Below are 20,395 nucleotides of genomic sequence, written 5' to 3' on the forward strand. Positions count from 1 at the left end.
CCATTGGCACATACTAACTCTTTAGGTATGTTGTAATCATAAATTTAGAAAAGAAAGAACTTTAGCTTTGTTGTAACCAAGAAAGAAAGAAAGAACACATAGATGAATGAAGCACAGGGAAACCAAAGGGTTTGCCACTCAGAAAGATCACCCTGGAGACTACAATACGTCACCCTCAGGGCATGAATAATTTATTTATTCCATTTGAATTAAATACAACAACTTTGGTTGAAGCTGTTGTTATTTCTAAAAATGTTAGCAGTGTTGTCATTGTTATAGAAACCAAAAGTAAAAATGTTTAATTTATATGTAATAATCTATTTTTTTTTTATTTGGATATTAAAAATAACAGCACCATTCAGAATCACAGTTGGGCTATTGCATATTAAAAGCATCAGATTTACTTAGTTATGTGCAAATATCCTTGGCTTTCTTAGTATAACCTTTTTACATGGAAAAAAAAAAAGTAGTTAAATTGAATCATTTTAAGAACTGCATTCATTTTACCTGTTTTTCTTCCTGAGGCTGTGTTATACAGTATCACCCATTTTCACCTATTGCCTGTATTTTTTCAGATGTTTTAGTAAAGAAAATCATTACAATTACTGCTGTATAGACCTGCAGCAATTACACTCACAATGAAGACTTATGATTAAAAGAAAAAATCTGGCTGATGGTTTTATTTCCTTGCCAAACAGTCTAGTCAGTTCTGTCGCTTTCTTCTGGAGAATGCTTAATGCTTCTCATCAAACCCATGTTGATTATAGTTAACTAAATAAGATCCTCAATAGAAAGCAATTACCTTTTCCTCTTGGCTTCGTAAAGTGTGTGCTTCTACTGTTTTTGCAACGCCAGATTTAAGAAATGTAAATAACATTTAATTAGAATTTGTGAAGGTGATTAATGCAGAATTACATTTAATTCATCCTAGTGACATTATAAATATTTACATTGCCCTCCTTGATGTTTTGGACAATAACATTTTTCCTTGATTTACTCCTCTGATCCACAGTTTAAAATTACAAATCAAACAATTCAGACATCATGATTAAAGTGCAAATTGCAAACTGTTATTTAAAGGGATCTGCATGCATTTCTGTCACCCCATGTAGAAATGACAAAACTTTTTCTGCTGTAGTTATGCTATACATAGACAAATGCTTGCAATTTTCAGTAGTTTTTAAATGGCATTTTTCATGATGGGTTAGGAATTTCTTAGTTTATAATGACAATATCCTCATTTTTTCCCTTATAATTTAGTTTAACTTAACAATATATTATTAGTAAAACTTTAAAAATGTGAATTCTCTAAATTATTGCTTAAGATACTAAGGTATACAAATTCTGACAAGAAGCTCAGTATACATCATACAAAATTTAAAGCTGTTGTGGATTGTGCTTAAGTCAATAAAACATCCCTACAGAATAACTGATTTCTATAATTATTATAGGAAATCCATTGTGAAAATCAATACCCTGGTTTTCCCTCCCACTTCTTTTTTTTAATTCTAATACATACAAGTGAGATGACTTTCTAACAGTTAATTGTAGTTCAAATAAGAAGCTATAGTGTCACAGTGATTTCCTAATAGTGCAAAGTAGCATCTTTGTGTGTTTTGCTTCAGTAGTGCAATGTTATGGTTTGGTCGGTCTCGAAATGCTGTCAATAACATTAGCGTTAGATTAATGGAGGCACCACCTGGAAGGTGCACAAGTACCATTTATAATTCAGTCTGACCATAAAACCCCTACTTATTTAAATGCACAACCAGCCTGTTGAGCTTTGTTCTTTACCAGTTTAATTTTTTTTAAAAAGCCTATCCTGTTTTTGCATTTATGTTTTTGAATTGTGAAAACAAGATACTTAAAACTTTGTAGAAGCAAAGTAAACTGGTACTGTTTTCTTAAAGAAAGGATATGTTTCTTGCTCAAAATGGGCATTGTGGTGTAAAGTTTTGATATCCTAGCCCCCTTTGCCCAATTTCCAAAGTAGCCTGACTGTGCAATTCTGTTTCTTCATTTGTTATGTTATTATTATTAGATTGCTTTATTTATTCCCAATTTTACAGAAGCTCCAAAAATAAATAAATATAACAGTAAAAACCAACAACAACCCCTCAAGCACACATAATAACTTCTGGCTTGGATATTAGGGAGTTGTTGCTGCCAATAACAGAGGTATAGCTGTCAGTAAGTTCAAAATGATACACAGGTATCAAAGACTTACCACAATGTCCCTTATATATTGGCATCTACATTTCATAGTTGCTGGAAATTAAATTAGAGAAAACAAAATGTGCATTGCAAGTTGATGCCTGTTATTATGTCTGTTATTTTTCACAGCCATGTCAATAGTACTAGGGTGTTGTACCATGTTAGCCACTATGAATGTAGTGCGAAGTCAAGCGAAATGACACCTTTTATTGGCTTACTAAAAAAATTGCAATATGCAAGCTTTCAAGGCAACTCAGGCCCTTCAACATTTTGCCTGAAGAAGGGGCCTGAGTTGCCTCGAAACACTTGCATATTGTAATTTTTTAGTTAGCCAATAAAAGGTGTCATTTTGCTTGACTTCTCACTACAGCCATGTCATCAAAGTATTGAGAATACTGCACAAAAAAAAGCCTTTACCATCTATTAAATAATGGATGAATATCTTCACCCTCAAGTTCAACACATTTGGCTTTTTTTTCTTGATTGATTTTAGCAGAAAGCACATCTTGCTTCTCCTTGAAACCCAATTTAATTTGGCTGGGGAGCATTAAACAAAGCTCATATAGTTCAGCTCTTTTCTATTTGAATCTGAAATCAGTGAAAATGTTTCCAAATGTCTGACCGTCCTATGTTTTTAATGGCGTGATACTGGCTTAATTGTTCTTTTCAACATCTGCTTTCTCCATTTTCTTAATATGCTTTCAATATCTTGTGCTCGGAAATAACATCATAAAAAGCGGGATTATTATTAAATTTTAATATATAAAGCTTTTTTTTTATAATGTAATGGCTTTTTCATATTAAAAACAATACCATTTTACTGTTTTTGTTATTGCACATTATAGGCAGTTTGTCATCCTGCATTTATTTGTTCTTACTCAGTTTGACTGCTGGTTGAACAAGAATGAAAAGGTCTCATACCCACAACTTTTATAATGCACATCTTCATTTGCTTGCACCGTCATTTGCCGTATACCATGTGAGATTACTCTGTATTCTGTGGTTTTCAGTACTATAAATTAATAATTAGCAACCAGTTAGAATAATAATATCTTATAGGAAAGAGAGATTAATCACACAGTTATCAGTTTTGCCTTCCACAATTGTTTTAATTAATTAAAACAATCAGCAAGATGTACACAAAGGGAGATGCCAAATTAGTGTAGAAAGTGTGAGGGATCTTTGTTTCACTTTCCAGTCAGGATGGCAGGAATATGAAGAGATCTGTTCAATTTATGAACAGGGATCATAAATTGTCAGAAGTCTACATTACACTCCCTTCACTTTCTGTCTTGTGGTTCAATGTAGCTATTGACTTATTTTCATAAATAACCCAAACACACTTGTTACAATAAAGAAAACAGTACAATTTATTTGTAAAATAAGGATAATAGAAGAAGTATCTATGCAAAAATACATACTGTACATATAGATTGATAGAGAGGGAGAGAGAGAGACAGACAGATACTGTTTACATATCCTAGCAAAATTTGTAAGATTTGTACCATACTTTAAAGAAAAGATGAGTAATCAGGCAAAACACATTTAATTTAATTTTAATGGAATCCAAATTCAACTATAAGACATCACAACCAATTAAACAAAACATAATCAGGAAAATAATGAGATGGTCCCTGTTCAGAAGTTTGCATACCCTTAGTTCTTCATACTTTGTACTGCTCCCTTCAGCATCAATGATGGCGTGCAGTCTTTTGTGATAGTTGTGGATGAGGCCCTTGATTTTCTCAAATGGTAAAGCTGCCCATTCTTCTTGGCAAACCCCTCCAGGTCCTGTAAATTCTTGGGTTGTCTTGCATGAACTACACATTTCAGATCTCACCAAAGTGGCTCAATGATATTGAGGTCAGGTGACTATGACGGCTACTCCAGGACCATCATTTTTTTCTGCTATAACCACTGAACGGTCGGCTTGGCCTTGGGTTTTGGATCATAGTCATGTTAGACTATCCAAGTGCTTCCCATGTGTAGCTTCTGGACTAATGAATGCTGTCCTCCAATATTTTCTGGTAACATGCTGCATTCATTTTGCCATCAATTTTGACTAAGTTACCTGTGCCACTGTAGCTCACACGCCCCCCAGAACATCAGAGATCCACCTCCATGCTTCACAGTATGGATGGTATACTTTATCGTCGTGACCTCGTTGCGTTCTCTCAAAACATAATATTTATGGTTGGTACCATAAAGTTAAATTTTGGTCACATCACTCCAAAGGATTTTGTTTCAGAAGTTTCGAGGCTTGTCTGATGCTGTTTGGCATATTGTAAGTGTTCTGTTTTGTAGTGTTGGCACAGTAAAGGCTTTTTTCTTGCAACTCGACTGTGCAGCCCATTTTTGTTCAACTATCTCCTTATTGTGCATCTTGAACAAGTAACAAGCTGAAATCTTGGTTGATCTCCCTGACCATGGCTTGGTAACCACAGAACCCCTAACATTCCACTGCTTTTATCAGAGTTTGAATACTACTGTCAGGCATTTTCAGATCTCTGGATATCTTTTTATGTCTTTCCCCCAATTTATACAATTCAATAACATTTTCTCACAGGTCCTTGTCAGTTGTTCGGCTCTCCCGATGGCACAGTATCCAACAAAGTCAACGTAGCTCTGCATGAATTTAGATTGACTGTTTATACACAGACACTTACAATCAAAGAGGTTACAGGTGTGGACACTTTCCCTTAATTACCCTTAATTTGAACCTGTGTGTGTGTCAACTTGTGTGTATATTATCAGAGCCAGCATTCAAAGATATATAACTTTTGATCAGGCCCATTTGGGTAATTTCAGTTATCATTTTGATTTTAAAAAAGGCTCACATAATTATGTGATAATAAATTGCTTCCCATGAGCACACTCCCTAATTAAAAGGAAAGCTTTCTGCATGATTACTTATATTTTCCAAACATTGGTGAATATTTCACAAATTCTGCCTGGGTATGTAAAAGTAATGAGCACAACTGTATATAGATATTTATGTGTTTACGTATACAGTAATCCCTCCTCCATCGCGGGGGTTGCGTTCCAGAGCCACCCGCGAAATAAGAAAATCCGCGAAGTAGAAACCATATGTTTATATGGTTATTTTTATATATTTTAAGCCCTTATAAACTCTCCCACACTATTATAAACATTTCACGCACAGTTATACAGCATAAACCCTTTGTATTCTCTTAGATATTAGGTAAGATTCGTTGAAATTATGTATGTAAACACAGTTTACATACAGTAAAACCTAAATATTATTTTAAAGATATCGAGCGTCTCCGATATCAATACGTTACAGCCATTACAACAGACAGGCCACCAGCAATAAATACGTACAATACAAGAAAAATTGTATACAGTAAAATGTGTGTACAGCGACACTAAACTATGTACATGTAATAAGTACTGTACGTAAATAATTAATTATGGTTACTCACCAACAATGACACGACGACTTGTCCGATAACGATGAGTTTAATTTTACTGCACAACGAAGGATAGCGTTACAGCTCTTCTAAAGGAGCCTCTTCAGGCGACTGTTTAGCACCGCCGTTGTTCTTCTTCCATCACTCTTCAATCCAAATCCCTAAAGCAGATTCCATCCATACTACTGCCTTATCACGTCCACTTGCAACTCGTTTTGCGCCCTGATTAAATGACACTGCGGCCGTAGATCCGTAGAATCGTGGACTCATTGATGCTGTAATTGTGTCCTGCAGCAGTGTAGCTGTTCCCTTCCTTCAACATATTCAAAAATTTTACCTTTTCTGCAATCCTGAAGCATTAGCAGTAACGTGCATTAATTCTGAATGAGTGAGATTATACTTCCTGGTTAATGCACACTCCGTTGCTGAGCCAATCAACAGCACACAGGAACTTAACCGCGTGCTCTGATTGGGTAGCTTCTCAGCCATCCGCCAATAGCATCCCTTGTTTGAATTCAAATGCGTCCCATGTTTGAATTTAAATGGGCAAATCAACTGAGGAAGCACACGTACTGTAGACCGCAGACATCCGCGAAGCAGTGAAAAATCCGCGATATATATTCACATATGCTTACATTTAAAATCCGCGATGGAGTGAAGCCGCGAAAGACGAAGCGTGATATAGCGAGGGATCACTGTATGTAGACAAAGGGCAATGACAGGAAACATAAAACTTAATTGCAAAAGCTTACTTGAACTTTGCTGTCATTGATAAAGGTACATAACTTATGAATTCTAATCTTGATGGATAAGTTTGTTAGCTGATTATAGGGCTTCTATTGCCTACACTGTGGCGTTCATTTCCTTGCAGCTAGTTTCTGCGCTGGCTTCACAGAGTTTCTGTGTGTGCGTGGTGTGACTTAGTGGGTTTCAGAGGAAACTTGTATGAATTTACCCCTCACAAAGGTTTTTACCTTTCAGTTAATGTGACATTAATACAATGAAGAACTAACTGGATTTGAACAATCTATTAATTTACAATTAATAGTTGTTGTGTATGTGGTGTTCTGGTGTATGCGATGCTTTGTTCCTTTCCTGGTCAGGTTTCTCCAGACATGTGGGAAAATCTTTAGTGCATTTTCTTTCTTTGTTTTAGGAGCCATCCATCCATTTTCCAACCTGCTGAATCCGAACACTGGGTCATGGGGGTCTGTTGGAGCCAATCCCAGCCAATACAGGGCACAAGGCAGGAACCAATCCCGGGCAGGGTGCCAACCCACCGCAGGACACACAAACACACCCACACACCAAGCACACACTAGGGCCAATTTAGAATTACCAGTCCACCTAACCTGCATGTCTTTGGACTGTAGGAGGAAACTGGAGCACCCGGAGGAAGCCCACGCAGACACGGGGAGAACCTGCAAACTCCACGCAGGGAGGACCCGGGAAGCAAACCTGGGTCTCCTAACTGCGAGGCAGCAGTGCTACCACTGCGCCACCGTGCCGCCCCTTTAGGAGCTCATATTCTTTTTCATATTGGTTACACCTTCTAGTTGCGGGTGGTACTGCAGTTTTCTTTTTGTGGTTTAAATACACTGTGTTTGTCCTCCTATTGCTATCAGAATAATGTATTAGGGACAACTGGAGATCAGTTACCATGTTCAACAAAACAAATATTTGGCCTTACATGGGTTTTCCTCAGCTTTGGCACTTGCTATCTTAGTAAGGTTTGGACTAATGGCACCCCTTGTGCAGATGGTCTTCCATTTTCTCGATCACAGATCATCTTTTGGAGTAGAAGGGATTGCTCTTGTCTTTGTTATGACCACTTCCTAGTTTATGGGGACCATGCTACACCCACACAGCAGAAAGTACAGCCATGCCAAAGGGTAAGTTTAATGGAGCAATGAGTTAGGTTGTGCTAGGGTATTTAAGGGCAGGAGTGGACATCTTGCCATTGGTTTCTTGTGTGCACATAAGGCCATTGGTGCAAAGTTCAGTGGCTCTGAGATGTCCTTTAGTTATTGATCCTTTTATCAGATAAGGTCCAGAGGCTGCATTACAAAGAGAGGCCAAGTCCAAAAGAATCTGATATTAAGAGTGTCTTCCAGCAGCTTGCTAAGCCATGGATTTGTGTTACAGCCAGTCAAAATGGATAATGCAAGTCTATCCTACAGTCTCCTGTGAAAACTAAAGTTAGAAGTAATATAATAATGTTAAAGTCAAAATCCGTTTATCAACGACACCACAACTCTGGTTACAAAACATATTCATTGTGGTAGTTTTGCCTGTTTTAAATAGAAAAAGTGGAGGTACAAGTCTTTGACGACTTGCTGGACCTTTCATTTTTGGAGTCTAACATCAATTAAAGATTGATGAGTTTGTAAATTGCATATTTATGAAATGGATTAATGTCTCTTTTATAAATCTCTGACACAAGTAACAAAGTTTATTATTTTGTTATATTTGAATATGTAAATGAAAATGGTTATGTCAATTTTGCTATTAACTTCAATAATCTGTGTATTTTCTTTGTCTTTTCTGTTGTATAAAACAGATTAAACTCAACGAACATTACTCACATCCTGGGAAATCTGGAAGAAATCGGCACATTCCAGCAGATGCTTGTTCAGTCTTTGGAGGAGTGTACAAAGTAAGCAGTTTTGTTAGTTGCAGAACTTTTTCCCAGAGAATGGGGTTTTTTGGTAGCTTAGTAATACTTTTAGCCATTTTTCTGATTCGGTGGGAATTGTGAGTGTGGTTTAATGTTGAGTGGGAAGCAGCAGGTTATCATTTGACCAAAATTATCCAAAAATGAAAATATTTCAGTGATCTCATAAAGACCTGGAGTAGCACACTGGCACAGTGATTAGAGGTTATGGCTGTCTGTTCCAGGGACCTGAATTTAATATGTTATTGGGACAAAAAGAAAGAAAAATTGCAATTTTTTCACATTATCTGGATGTTTCTTACAAACTTAAAACATATTGTACATACAGTAATCCCTCCTCCATCACGGGGGTTGCGTTCCAGAGCCACCCGCGAAATAGGAAAATCCGCGAAGTAGAAACCATATGTTTATATGGTTATTTTTAGAATGTCATGCTTGGGTCACAGATTTGCGCAGAAACACAGGAGGTTGTAGAGAGACAGGAACTTTATTCAAACACTGCAAACAAACATTTGTCTCTTTTTCAAAAGTTTAAACTGTGCTCCATGACAAGACAGAGATGACAGTTCAGTCTCACAATTAAAAGAATGCAAACATATCTTCCTTTTCAAAGGAGTGCAAAGCAAGCAGTCAAAAAAAAAAAATCAATAGGGCTTTTTGGCTTTTAGTATGCGAAGCACCGCCGGTACAAAGCTGTTGAAGGCGGCAGCTCACACCCCCTCTGTCAGGAGCAGGAAGAGAGAGAGAGAGAGCCACAGAAAAACAAAGTCAAAAATCAATACGTGCCCTTTGAGCTTTTAAATATGCGAAGCTCCGTGCAGCATGTCCTTCAGGAAGCAGCTGCACACAGCCCCCCTGCTCACACCCCCTACGTCAGCGCAAGAGAGAGAGAGAGAGAAAGTAAGTTGGGTAGCTTCTCAGCCATCTGCCAATAGCGTCCCTTGTATGAAGTCAACTGGGCAAACCAACTGAGGAAGCATGTACCAGAAATTAAAAGACCCATTGTCCGCAGAAACCCGTGAAGCAGCGAAAAATCCGCGATATATATTTAAATATGCTTACATATAAAATCCGCGATGGAGTGAAGCCGCGAAAGGCGAAGCGCGATATAGCGAGGGATCACTGTATTGCATTTAGGGAGGAACACGAATAACCAAGTAGTCAAGTACAGGTCATATTCCGTTAGAACAAAGTGCTCTGAACCGAAAAAAATAATTAGTTATAATGGGGATTTTGATATAATAGAATTAGAACATAGCAGATAATCCCAAACTTGATTGCAACATGTATTTTCTTCTTGCTAGCATCAATAGCAGTGAGAAGTTCCAAATTTTTCTGTAAAGTAAATTGCTTTAGTTACATTAATTGTGGTTGTTAGTGTCTGTAGTGGGCAGTCATTATTATTATACATCAAGGTCCAAGGGGAGAGGGGTCAGAGATCCTCTTTGGAGTCTGGAGCATGCACAGCTTTAGTTACCAAACTGGTTTCCATAAAGCAGACTTTCTGGAATAGGCACCACTTGAGTTATATTTTTGAGTCACCTCTTTTTTTTTTTTTTTTTTTTTTTAACCTAGAAAAGTTTTACATAAAAAGACTAGATGAAAAGTGTGAGAAAATGAAGATCACACTTGTTAATAAGAATCAAATGTATAAATTTGTACAAAATTCAAAGACGCATATAAATGCAACAATTTATTTTCTTTTTGTAAAGATTATGGTGTGCATGTGTTCATAGGGTAAAACCTCAGCAAATTTATGCAACACATTGGAAACTTTTTGAGTCGCATAAATGTGAGGGAAACTCAGCAGTCACCAGTATTTCTGAGCCAAAAATAAATCCTACATCTGATCAGTGCAGTCGGAAACTTGTAAATAAGCGTCAGGAGTCGTGCTGTGATGTACCTCCAGAGGTCTGCAAGTATGGTTGAATTCAAATTTGATTGACAGTTATCCCGCCCCCTAGACACACCCACAATGCCTTTGTTCTGCCGTATCCCTTCTCGAGCTCTACAGCTGCAAGAGTGTGACAATTGTTGAGTAAACAAAGTGACATAAATGTGAAATCTAATTAGCTGTTCAGCAGTGCTCCTGAATTGTGATTTTTTTTTTTGTACAGGTAGAGAAGAAATACATGTGTCTTGCTGCTTTCTTATGAAAGAAAGAATTTTTCCTTTAAAACGAACTTTGCTGTAATGTTTTTTTTTTTACTTCCAGAGGAAAATGGCAAGGACCAAAAATAACAATTTGTTAAAACAAGGGTTTCATTAAAACAGAGTCTGTTGCAATGAAATTTGACCCATACTTGTTTGTTAAAAAAAAAGTATTTGCTTACTTTAGATGGGAGAAGAAACTTCACATACAGAAATTAATCAACTAGTTATTTTGATCTGAAAATCTCAAAAGTATTCTTTCTCCATTAGGTAGACATTGTTAGAAAATAGCTTAGGCATGTCTTTTTTAAGATTCACATCCTTCGTCAAGGTACATAATACACAATCTAAACTGTCTGGTTTTACATAAAGATTTTTAGTGAAACATATAATGCAGGATAAAGCATCTTATCATGTTGCAATTGCAGAAGGTACTATACAAATTATAAATGTATGGATTGCTGGTGGGAATTAAAATGGGTAAAGGCTTGCCTGCTTTTGGATATAAAGAGTGAATCGACATGTTGTAAGGCTGCCATAATCTTAGAAGATTGTAAATCTGCCATCTGTATTGTTAAACTCACTGTGCACAATAATCAAGCAACAGCCCCCTGTTTGAAATCTTCAGCCTCCCTTTAGTTTCTACTCCACTTTTACTGTGGTCAAGGAGTATAAATTAACTTGCTGACATATAGCAAACCATTCAGATCCATATGTCATTCTTCTGGTAGAATCAGTGAATGGCTGCTGTCTGGGCATCTAAGACTGGCTCCACTAGCTGATACTATAACAGATGTTGCAGCATCATACCCAGTTAAGCTCTGGAGTATTAAGTAATTAATTGCATTAATAAAAAAGTAAAAGTGCTTTGTAGCAGGATTAAAAGGGATTGAAAGAATAACAATTTAATAATTAAGCCAAATAAAACAAAGTATTACAATGTGAAAGCAGATTGCATACTTTAAAGGTTTGTTGCTCCAGTCATTGTGCTGTCTTGTCTTATTGTAGATAACATAAAAAGTATGCATCTCTAATGACAACAGTATATAAATGTGATGTGCATAAGCAGATACAGTTTTGCCCCCGGAATCTGAATGCCCCAGACCTTGAACAACTTCGAATCTGAACGAAAACCTTGAGCAAATTTTACCCCTGAATCTGAACACTGCTTTGAAATCCGAACGCCCAGCATGTTGTTCGTGTGTGTTTGTGCGTATGTTTCCCCAGCACTCGGACCACCCATAAACTTTGTTGTTCAGTTCGTTGTCGGAAGCTGTAGTGAAAGCATCTTGTGTGATTTTTTGCTGCTATTTTCACTGCTAATTTTATGCTTTTGTGCCTTTTTTGTGTTATTTTTTTTATAACAAGTGTATTCGCCATGGGTCCTTAAAAGTGTAGTGAAGAAAATAAGAGTAAGTGGAAAGCTGTTTGAGCTACAATTAAGGTTAAGAAAGATCTTATCACTAAGCATGAAAGCGGTACATGTGTGGCTGATCTCGCTACTATGTTCGGGATGCCTAAATCAACTGTTTGTACGATTTTGAAAAATAAAGAAGCTATCAAAGCAGCTGATGTTTCGAAAGGAGTTATGACACTGACTTCTAGGAGATCAAAAAGTATGGAAGAGATTGAAAAACTCCTCTTAGTTTGGATTAATGAAAAACAACTGGCTAGTGATGTGATTTCTGAGATGATAATTTGTGAGAAAGCCAAGGTCCTCCATGACGATTTAGTGAAAGGCATGCCTGATACTAGTGCTCAAAAGGAGGAGTTTAAAGCCAGTAGGGGGTGGTTGAAGATCTTTAAGAAAAGGACTGGGATCCATAATGTTGTTATGCACGGAGAGGCAAGGTAAATACAGGTTTTTGTATTTTTAATTTTATTAATTTACATTTTTATTCAAATATTATTATTATTTGTTAATATTTTACCTTAAAATCCAGCGTATTTACTGTTAAAATCATTTTGAAAATTCAAATTCGTGGGACCCAGGAACGGATTAATCCAGTTTCTATTATTTTAAAGGGGAAAAATTGGCTTGGAACTCGAACAGGGTTCTGGAATGGATTAAGTTCGGATTCCAAGGTATCACTGTATACAGTAAATAAATGTGATGTGCATATGCATTTCGTCTACACTCTGGAAAAAATTATTTGTTACCATTATTATATTATTTTATGTCACTTGCATTATACCTCTAGCTGTTTATAATTATTTTTATACAAGTAAAATAGGCGGTTTTTTTAACTCATTGAGGCAGAGATGGGAATTGAAAAGGGCTTCTTTGTGAATTACCATATGATGCCTGCCAGTTGCCACACAGTGTACACAATCAGGAAAACAAAATTTAAAATTGATTGACATTTAAAGTAAAGAAAATGTGTCTGCATATTTGCCAGAACAGTAAAAAGTACACTGCTTCTGCTGCTGGTAGAACATTTTGTAAAAGGCACAAGGCTAAACCAGTCATGTGCAAACCTCAATTGAATAGGCAGAAGACCATTAAACTCCTGCCGCTGGTCAGGAAATTGCTGCCCACAACCCTTTACCACATTTTAAGCATTCCTCATTAGTGTTTTTGGGGAAGTATTCAATTTGCCTTTGAATTTAACATGTGCCTATCTAATTAGGATTTTTTTTTCAGATATTCTCATCTGTAATTGGGTTAATTAATGACTCTATATTATCTCATTGAGCGAGCAAGTTTGGGTTCCTTTAAGTCGACTAACTCCATTCCGAAGCTGGTTACTGCCATGTAGCCAAGTTTATTAAAGATGTAAACACCAAACAGACTCTCCTCTGTTCCGCAGTTTAAAATTACAAATCAAGTAATTCTGACATGATTAAAGGGCACATTGCGGACTTTCATTTAAGGAGATTTGCATACATTTTGGCCATACCATGTAGAAATGACAACACTCCAAACCCTCACCCCCCACCCCCCCGACCCCACCCAACCATTTCAAGGCACTTTCGTGTTTGGGACAGTTGGTGTCACAGGTGTTTGTGATTCCTCAGGTGTTTCATTGCTTCTTTAGTGAAGGCATACGATATTGCATCTTGCTTCTACCCTTTGGAGTCTGTACTTGCAATTGTTCAACATGAGGACAAGAGCTGTGCCAATGAAAGTCAAAAAAGCCATTATGAGGCTGAAAAACAAGAAAAAAAACATTAGATACATCAGTAAAACCTTAGGGTGACCCAAATCATCTATCTGGATTATCGTTAAGAAGAAAGAACGCAAAGTTGAGCTCAGTAATCGCATAGCGACTGGTAGACCTCTACTGCTGATGACAGAAGAATCCTCACTAGGGTAAAGAAAAAGTCACAAACACCTGTCCCACAGATCAGAAACAGTTTTCAGGAGGCAGATGTGGATATGTCAGAGACGACTATCAGCAGAAGACTTCATGAACAGAAATACAGAGGCCACACTGCAAGATGCAAGCCACAAAAACAAGATGACCAGATAACAGTTTGCAAATTAGGACTAAAAAGAGTCTACAGAATTCTGGAAAAAGGTCTTGTGGACAGACAAGATAAAGATGAACCTGCTGAATCAAAGTGATGGTCAGAGCAAAGTATAGAGATGTAAAGGAACTGCCCAAGATCCAAAGCGGACCACCTCATCTGTTAAACATGGTGCTGGAGGTATTATGGCTTGGGCATGTATGGCTGCTACAGGTACTGGCACCCTTACTTTCATTGATGATAGAAATGCTGATGGCAGTGACACAGTGAATTCTGAGGTGTATAGAAACATCTCATCTGCTCAAGTTGCAGTAAATGCTTCCAAACTCATTGAATGGTACTTGAACATACAATAAGCTAAAAACTGGATAATTCTTGAATGGCCAAGGCCAGTACCTGATTTAAATCCAATTGAAAATGCCTTCCTTATGCTGAAGAGAAAACCTAAGTGGACAAACCCTTGAAACAAGCAGAAGCTGAAGATGTCTGCCTTAGAGGCTTGACAGAATATCACCAAAGAAGGTCCTCAGCACCTGGTGATGTCTATGAATTGCAGACTTCAAGCAGTCATTGCATGCAAGGGATATGTGACAAAGTCCTGCATATGATGGCTTTAATAGACCTGCCATTGCTGTGTCCAAACATTATAGCGCACTGCAATGGGGGACCATGTATAAAGTGTTGTCATTTCTATATGCTGTGACCAAAATGCAAATCCCTGTAAATGAAAGTCTGCAATGTGCACCTTAATTACGTCTGCATTGTAATTTGTTTGTGTTGTAATTGTAAACTATGGAGCAAGGGGGAAATCAATGAAAATGTACAGTATCTTTGTGCCAAACATTATGGAAGGCACTATAAGTGCCAGTGGCACTGTAACACACTATAATATTTATCTCCTTTACCAGGTTAGATGCTTAATGGCTCTTTGGTTTAATTGGTGAAGGAACAACGAGGGTTTGATTCATACCTGTTACTTTTGTCACCCCACACGCACACCAGCACTTCTTTTGTGGCAGTCAGGCTGTCTTTGTATCCAGGCCGTAGTCACTCGCATGGTCAAAATTTGCTCTGATATCCTGGAACTTTGACAAAGTGACATTTTGCCGATATTAAAGGCATCTTGTGGAGGATTTGATTGTTGCTACTACTCCTCAAAATAAGCATTAATTGTGATTTGATTTCCACTTTTTTTAAGTAAAAATAAAATATTGCATAGTAACATTCACTAAAATATTAAGTGAGAAATAAAACATCTTACAGTCTGACTGTAGGTTGATGTTATTTCTGTGATAAATTAAATGTGCTCTTTGCCAGTTAGATTTTATCACGACTTGTTTTTAAATATTTTCTTTCATGAAATTTCAGATGTATTTTCCGAAAATGTAACCTTGGAGCAAGTTATCATTTTCAATTTAATGATCATAAAATGATCAACAAAAACCTAGATAGGCTTGAAAAATGGAACTGCGGTTAAAAATCGTATCAGTCACTACAATTCTTCAAATAAATGCCTGTCTGTCTGAATGCATTCTTTCTAATCTAAGAATATATTGAACAGGACACTGCAGTCAAGTCAGGCTGGCTATTTATTTATAGCTCTTTCTTTTTCTCTAGGTTGCCTGACACCCAGCAGAGAATTGGAGGATTCTTCCTAAACCTGATGCCTCAAATGAAAAGCCTGTATATGACATATTGTGCCAATCATCCCTCAGCAGTTAATGTCCTTACTGAACACAGGTATGTTGCTTATCTTCTTCAAGTTCTTAACACTGCTGCAGGTTAATTGCCAAATGCATACTTGCCATATCAGGTCATTTATATTTGCAAGGCATGCATATAGAACTTGAATGAAAGCACCATTTCTGTTTTCTTTTGTTGGTTTGTATACTAGACTTTGAATGAATACTTTTTTTTTCTTTTATCCTAAAGCTGTATTGCAGTTCACAATAGGAGTTGACCTTTTTAATTTCTTTTAAACTGTTACAATAACACTGCACAGAAAGCAGATATTAGGAAGGACACTGGTGCAGTGGTGGCCTTAGTCTGTCCCTTGAGTTCTGGTACCAAGAGCTACAGAATTGCTTTAACTGACTTCCTTCAGTGTTGTGGGTAAATTGGATTAATATAATAAATAATAGGGGGCAAAGCCCCCTGCTCGCTTTGCTCGCCCACCTCCCCCCATGGGTACGATTCGAGCCAGCCACTTCGCGTCTCTGCCGCTCACGTTGTGAAGGGACGGGGGTGGGTGAGGGAGATGCAGACGGATCAGCTGCTGGCTTACTGCTGCCAAGCTGCGTGTTCTGCTTGTCGCTCTGCGCGTCGATCAATTAAAAGCCTGTACAGCAGCTGTCCTTTTGTCTCACTGCTTTGTCTCGCGGGGCATCAAACTGTCTACCAAGAAGATCACGTCTCGACCCAAGTTTTTTATATTATAATAGAGCGACATCTTAAATAAACTGTTCCAGGGATCACTTCAGAAATTATACTGTAAGTACTAAGAAAGTAGATCTGGGTAATTCCATGTGAAAATCATCACAATTTTGGAACTCATTGTCACATATTTTAACAAAACATGTCATGCTGATTTGGTCATATGAGTAACCCGTGGAAATGAAATTGCACATGTTTTGGATCAATATTAAGGGAGGTTTAAACTAACAAAGTTTGAACTTATTGGAGGAGGGAGTTTATGATTTCGACTGGCTATATCTCTCTAAATTATTATTAAATATAAACATGCTTACATATATACAGAAATGTTTCCCATATAGTTTTAAAGCTAATTTTCCAACTCTCATGCTATCCCCAAAATGAAAAATTACTATGAGTGATTATAATATTAAAATTGAATAGTGAAAAAAAACTATATTTTAAAATTGGTATATATTTTTTTTTACTAAAGCTAGCTTGTAATGTCATGAACATCCCTGGAAAATCTGGTCTTTGGTTTCTGAGTTATTGTTGAGATATCATTACATATAGGTGGCATCACATGGTTTCATATTACTAATGGGCCTTTTTCATAGCAGTCACATTGACCAGAGATAGTATGGCAAGCACATGTGTAAGTAATGACATTATTTAAGGTTCCAGTTATGCTACACTGAAACTGAGCAGAAACTTCATTAATGTAATTAGTGACACCTGTGCTTGCCATAGTATTTCATGTCAAAATGTAATAATTAAAAAACAATTGACAGACAGGGATGCACTAGCAACTGGTTATACAGTGGGTGAAATAAGTATTTGATCCCCTGCTGAATTTGTAAGTTTGCTCACTTACAAAGAAATGAACAGTCTTTAATTTTTATGGTAGTTTCATTGTAATGGAGAGAGACAGAATGTCAACCAAAACTACAGAAAAAACACATTACGTAAAAGTCATAAATTAATTTGCATGTCATAGAAAGAAATAAGTATTTGGTCCCATACAGCCTAGCCAGAATTCTGGCTTCACAGATTGGCTGTGTGCTCATGTGGCACAGAGATTACAATCAATCAATCAATCAATAACAGATACTCCTGATCTCAACTCGTTACGCGTATAAATCACACCTGTCCACAGAATCCATTTCTTCCATGCCAACCTCTCCACCACCATGGGTAAGACCAAAGAGCTGTCAAAAGGACATCAGGGACAAGGTTGTAGACTTGCACAAGGCAAATGCAAATGTACAGTACTGTGCAAAAGTTTTATGCAGGTGTGAAAAAATGCTGTAAACAAAGAATGCTTTCAGAAATATAAATGATTGTTTATTGTTATCAATTCACAATTATCAGAACAAAAGAAAAATCTAAATCAAATCAATATTTGGTGTTACTATCTTTTGCCTTCAAACCAGCATCAATTCTTATAGTTTCACTTGCACAAAGTCAGGGATTTTGTAGGATTATAGTCGGGTGTATGATCAACCAGTTCTACCAAACAGGTGCTAATGATCATCAATGTCACACGTAGGTTGAAACACAGTCATTAACTGTGAATTTCCCATTGGGATTAATAAAGTATCTATCTATCTATCTATCTATCTATCTATCTATCTATCTATCTATCTATCTATCTATCTATCTATCTATCTATCTATCTATCTATCTATCTATCAATCAATCAATCAATCAATCAATCAATCAATCAATCAATCAATCAATCAATCAATCAATCAATCAATCAATCAATCAATCAATCAATCAATCAATCAATCAATCAATCAATCAATCAATCAATCGAAACAGAAACAGCTGTGTAGGAGGCTTAAAACTGGGTGAGGAACAGCCAAACTCTGCTACCAAGGTGAGGTTGTGGAAGACAGTTTCATGTCATGGCAAGATTGAGCACAGCAACAAGACACAAGGTAGTTCTATTGCATCAGCAAGGTCTCTTCCAGACAAAGATTTCAAAGCAGACTGGGGTTTCAAGATGTGCTGTTCAAGCTCTTTTGAAGAAGCACAAAGAAACGGGCAACGTTGAGGATCGTAGACGCAGTGGTCGGCCAAGGAAACTTAGTGCAGCAGATGAAAGACACATCAGGCTTATTACCCTTTGAAATCGGAAGATGTCCAGAAGTACCATCAGCTCAGAACTGGAAGAGACCAGTGGGACCCAGGTACACCCATCTACTGTCCGGAGAAGTCTGGCCAGAAGTGGTCTTCATGGAAGAGTTGCAGCCAAAAAGCCATACCTCTGACGTGGAAACAAGGCCAAGCAACTCATGTATGCACGAAAACATAGGAACTAGGGTGCAGAAAAATGGCAGCAGGTGCTCTGGACTGATGAGTCAAAATTTGAAATATTTGGCTGTAGCAGAAGGCAGTTTGTTCGTCGAAGGACTGGAGAGCGGTACAATAATGAGTGTCTGCAGGCAACAGTGAAGCATGGTGGAGGTTCCTTGAACGTTTGGGGCTGCATTTCTGCAAATGGAGTTGGAGATTTGGTCAGGATTAATGGTGTTCTCAATGCTGAGAAATACAGGCAGATACTTATCCATCATGCAATACCGTCAGGGAGGCGTATAATTGGCCCCAAATTTATTCTGCAGCAGGACAACGACCCCAAACATACAGCCAAAGTCATTAAGAACTATCTTGAGCATAAAGAACAACAAGTCCTGGAAGTGATGGTAGAGCCCTGATCTCAACATCATCGAGTGTGTCTGGGATTACATGAAGAGACAGAAGGATGTGAGGAAGCCTACATCCACAGAAGATCTGTGGTTACTTCTCCAAGATGTTTGGAACAACCTACCAGCCAAATTCCTTCAAAAATTGTGTGCAAGTGTACCTAGAAGAATTGATGCTGTTTTGAAGGCAAAGGGTGGTCACACCAAATATTGATTTGATTTAGATTTCTCTTTTGTTCATTCAGTGCATTTTGTTGATTGATGAAAATAAATGATTAACACTTCCATTTTTGAAAGCATTCTTTGTTTACAGCATTTTTTCACACCTGCCTAAAACTTTTGCACAGTACTGTAAATGCAAATATTTTTTAATATGGGAGAAAAACTGCATAGGTATGGAAACACAACGGTGACTTTGAACAGACAACACTTCAGCCCAGGCCTCTGAAGCTGAGAAGCAGCAATGCTAGCTCCTCTACAAGTGTGCTTCTCTTTCGTGCATTTTTTCAGTGTCAAATTAAACTTTTTAAATTTAATAGCCACAATTTTCCTACCACAATTTGAAGTCATGCTGTCTGGCTGATTGGTGTCTCTTACTGACCCTGAGTGTGTGTGTGTGTGTGTGTGTGTGTGTGTGTGTGTGTGCGTGCGTGTGTGTGTGTGTGTATGTATATAAATATCATCATATGATTTGCCAGAGCGTTCTCCATTGTAGGTTTCCGCATCACGGAAATTGCTGGCTCCTGAGAACTGTGACCAGGAAAGTTCCTGCATAGACATTTAATGGCAGCAAAAATAATTGCTAACCTTATGTTTTGTGTTATTTTTTTTTTTATATCTGCTGCTCTACCCAACCATTTTCTGAACCCAGATATTTCCAAAGCAAAGTTTGGGAATTTGGAGCCTGTGTTGTATTTAATAACATTTGGGATAGCTTCTCTTTGTGGGCACAAAATGTTTGCTGTATGCCACAAATGAATCTGGTGCCTTTGAAACTTACTTATTTTCATTATTAAATCCAGATTAAAAAAAAAAAAAGTAAAACGCTGATGGAAAATATGACAGAGTGGAATAATTGGAGCCTGATACAACTCACGAACTACAGAGATGTGCCTAAAATGTTGTCATGTCATTGGCTGCTGAAGTGACCCTTGGCATGCAGTTCTACAATGTTAAAGAGCTGGCAAAAACAAGCAGCAGAGAAAATGACTCTACAAGGAGGGTGTTTTTGTACTGTATTACAGAACAATGGGCCTGCACTCTGCAAAGAATGCTATATAAAAATAAACAGAACTAAAATGAATATTACAGGTTGAGGAGTGTAGTGTTGTCTT

The 20,395-nt window shown here is 37.4% G+C and overlaps 1 protein-coding gene across 3 annotated transcripts in view; it reads left to right on the plus strand.

Moving 5' to 3' along the window:
* arhgef7b (Rho guanine nucleotide exchange factor (GEF) 7b) overlaps positions 1-20,395 on the plus strand; it is a 252,559-nt gene that overhangs the window by 160,857 nt on the left and 71,307 nt on the right. For all 3 annotated transcript variants that reach the window (XM_051926338.1, XM_051926339.1, XM_051926340.1), the window contains 2 exons: positions 8,206-8,301; positions 15,559-15,681. In XM_051926338.1, coding sequence (XP_051782298.1) covers positions 8,206-8,301; positions 15,559-15,681 — 219 coding nt within the window. The remainder of the gene's footprint in view (positions 1-8,205; positions 8,302-15,558; positions 15,682-20,395) is intronic.

The sequence above is a fragment of the Erpetoichthys calabaricus genome, chromosome 4 (assembly GCF_900747795.2).
Source record: "Erpetoichthys calabaricus chromosome 4, fErpCal1.3, whole genome shotgun sequence".
In the NCBI taxonomy this organism is placed as follows: Eukaryota; Metazoa; Chordata; class Cladistia; order Polypteriformes; family Polypteridae; genus Erpetoichthys; species Erpetoichthys calabaricus.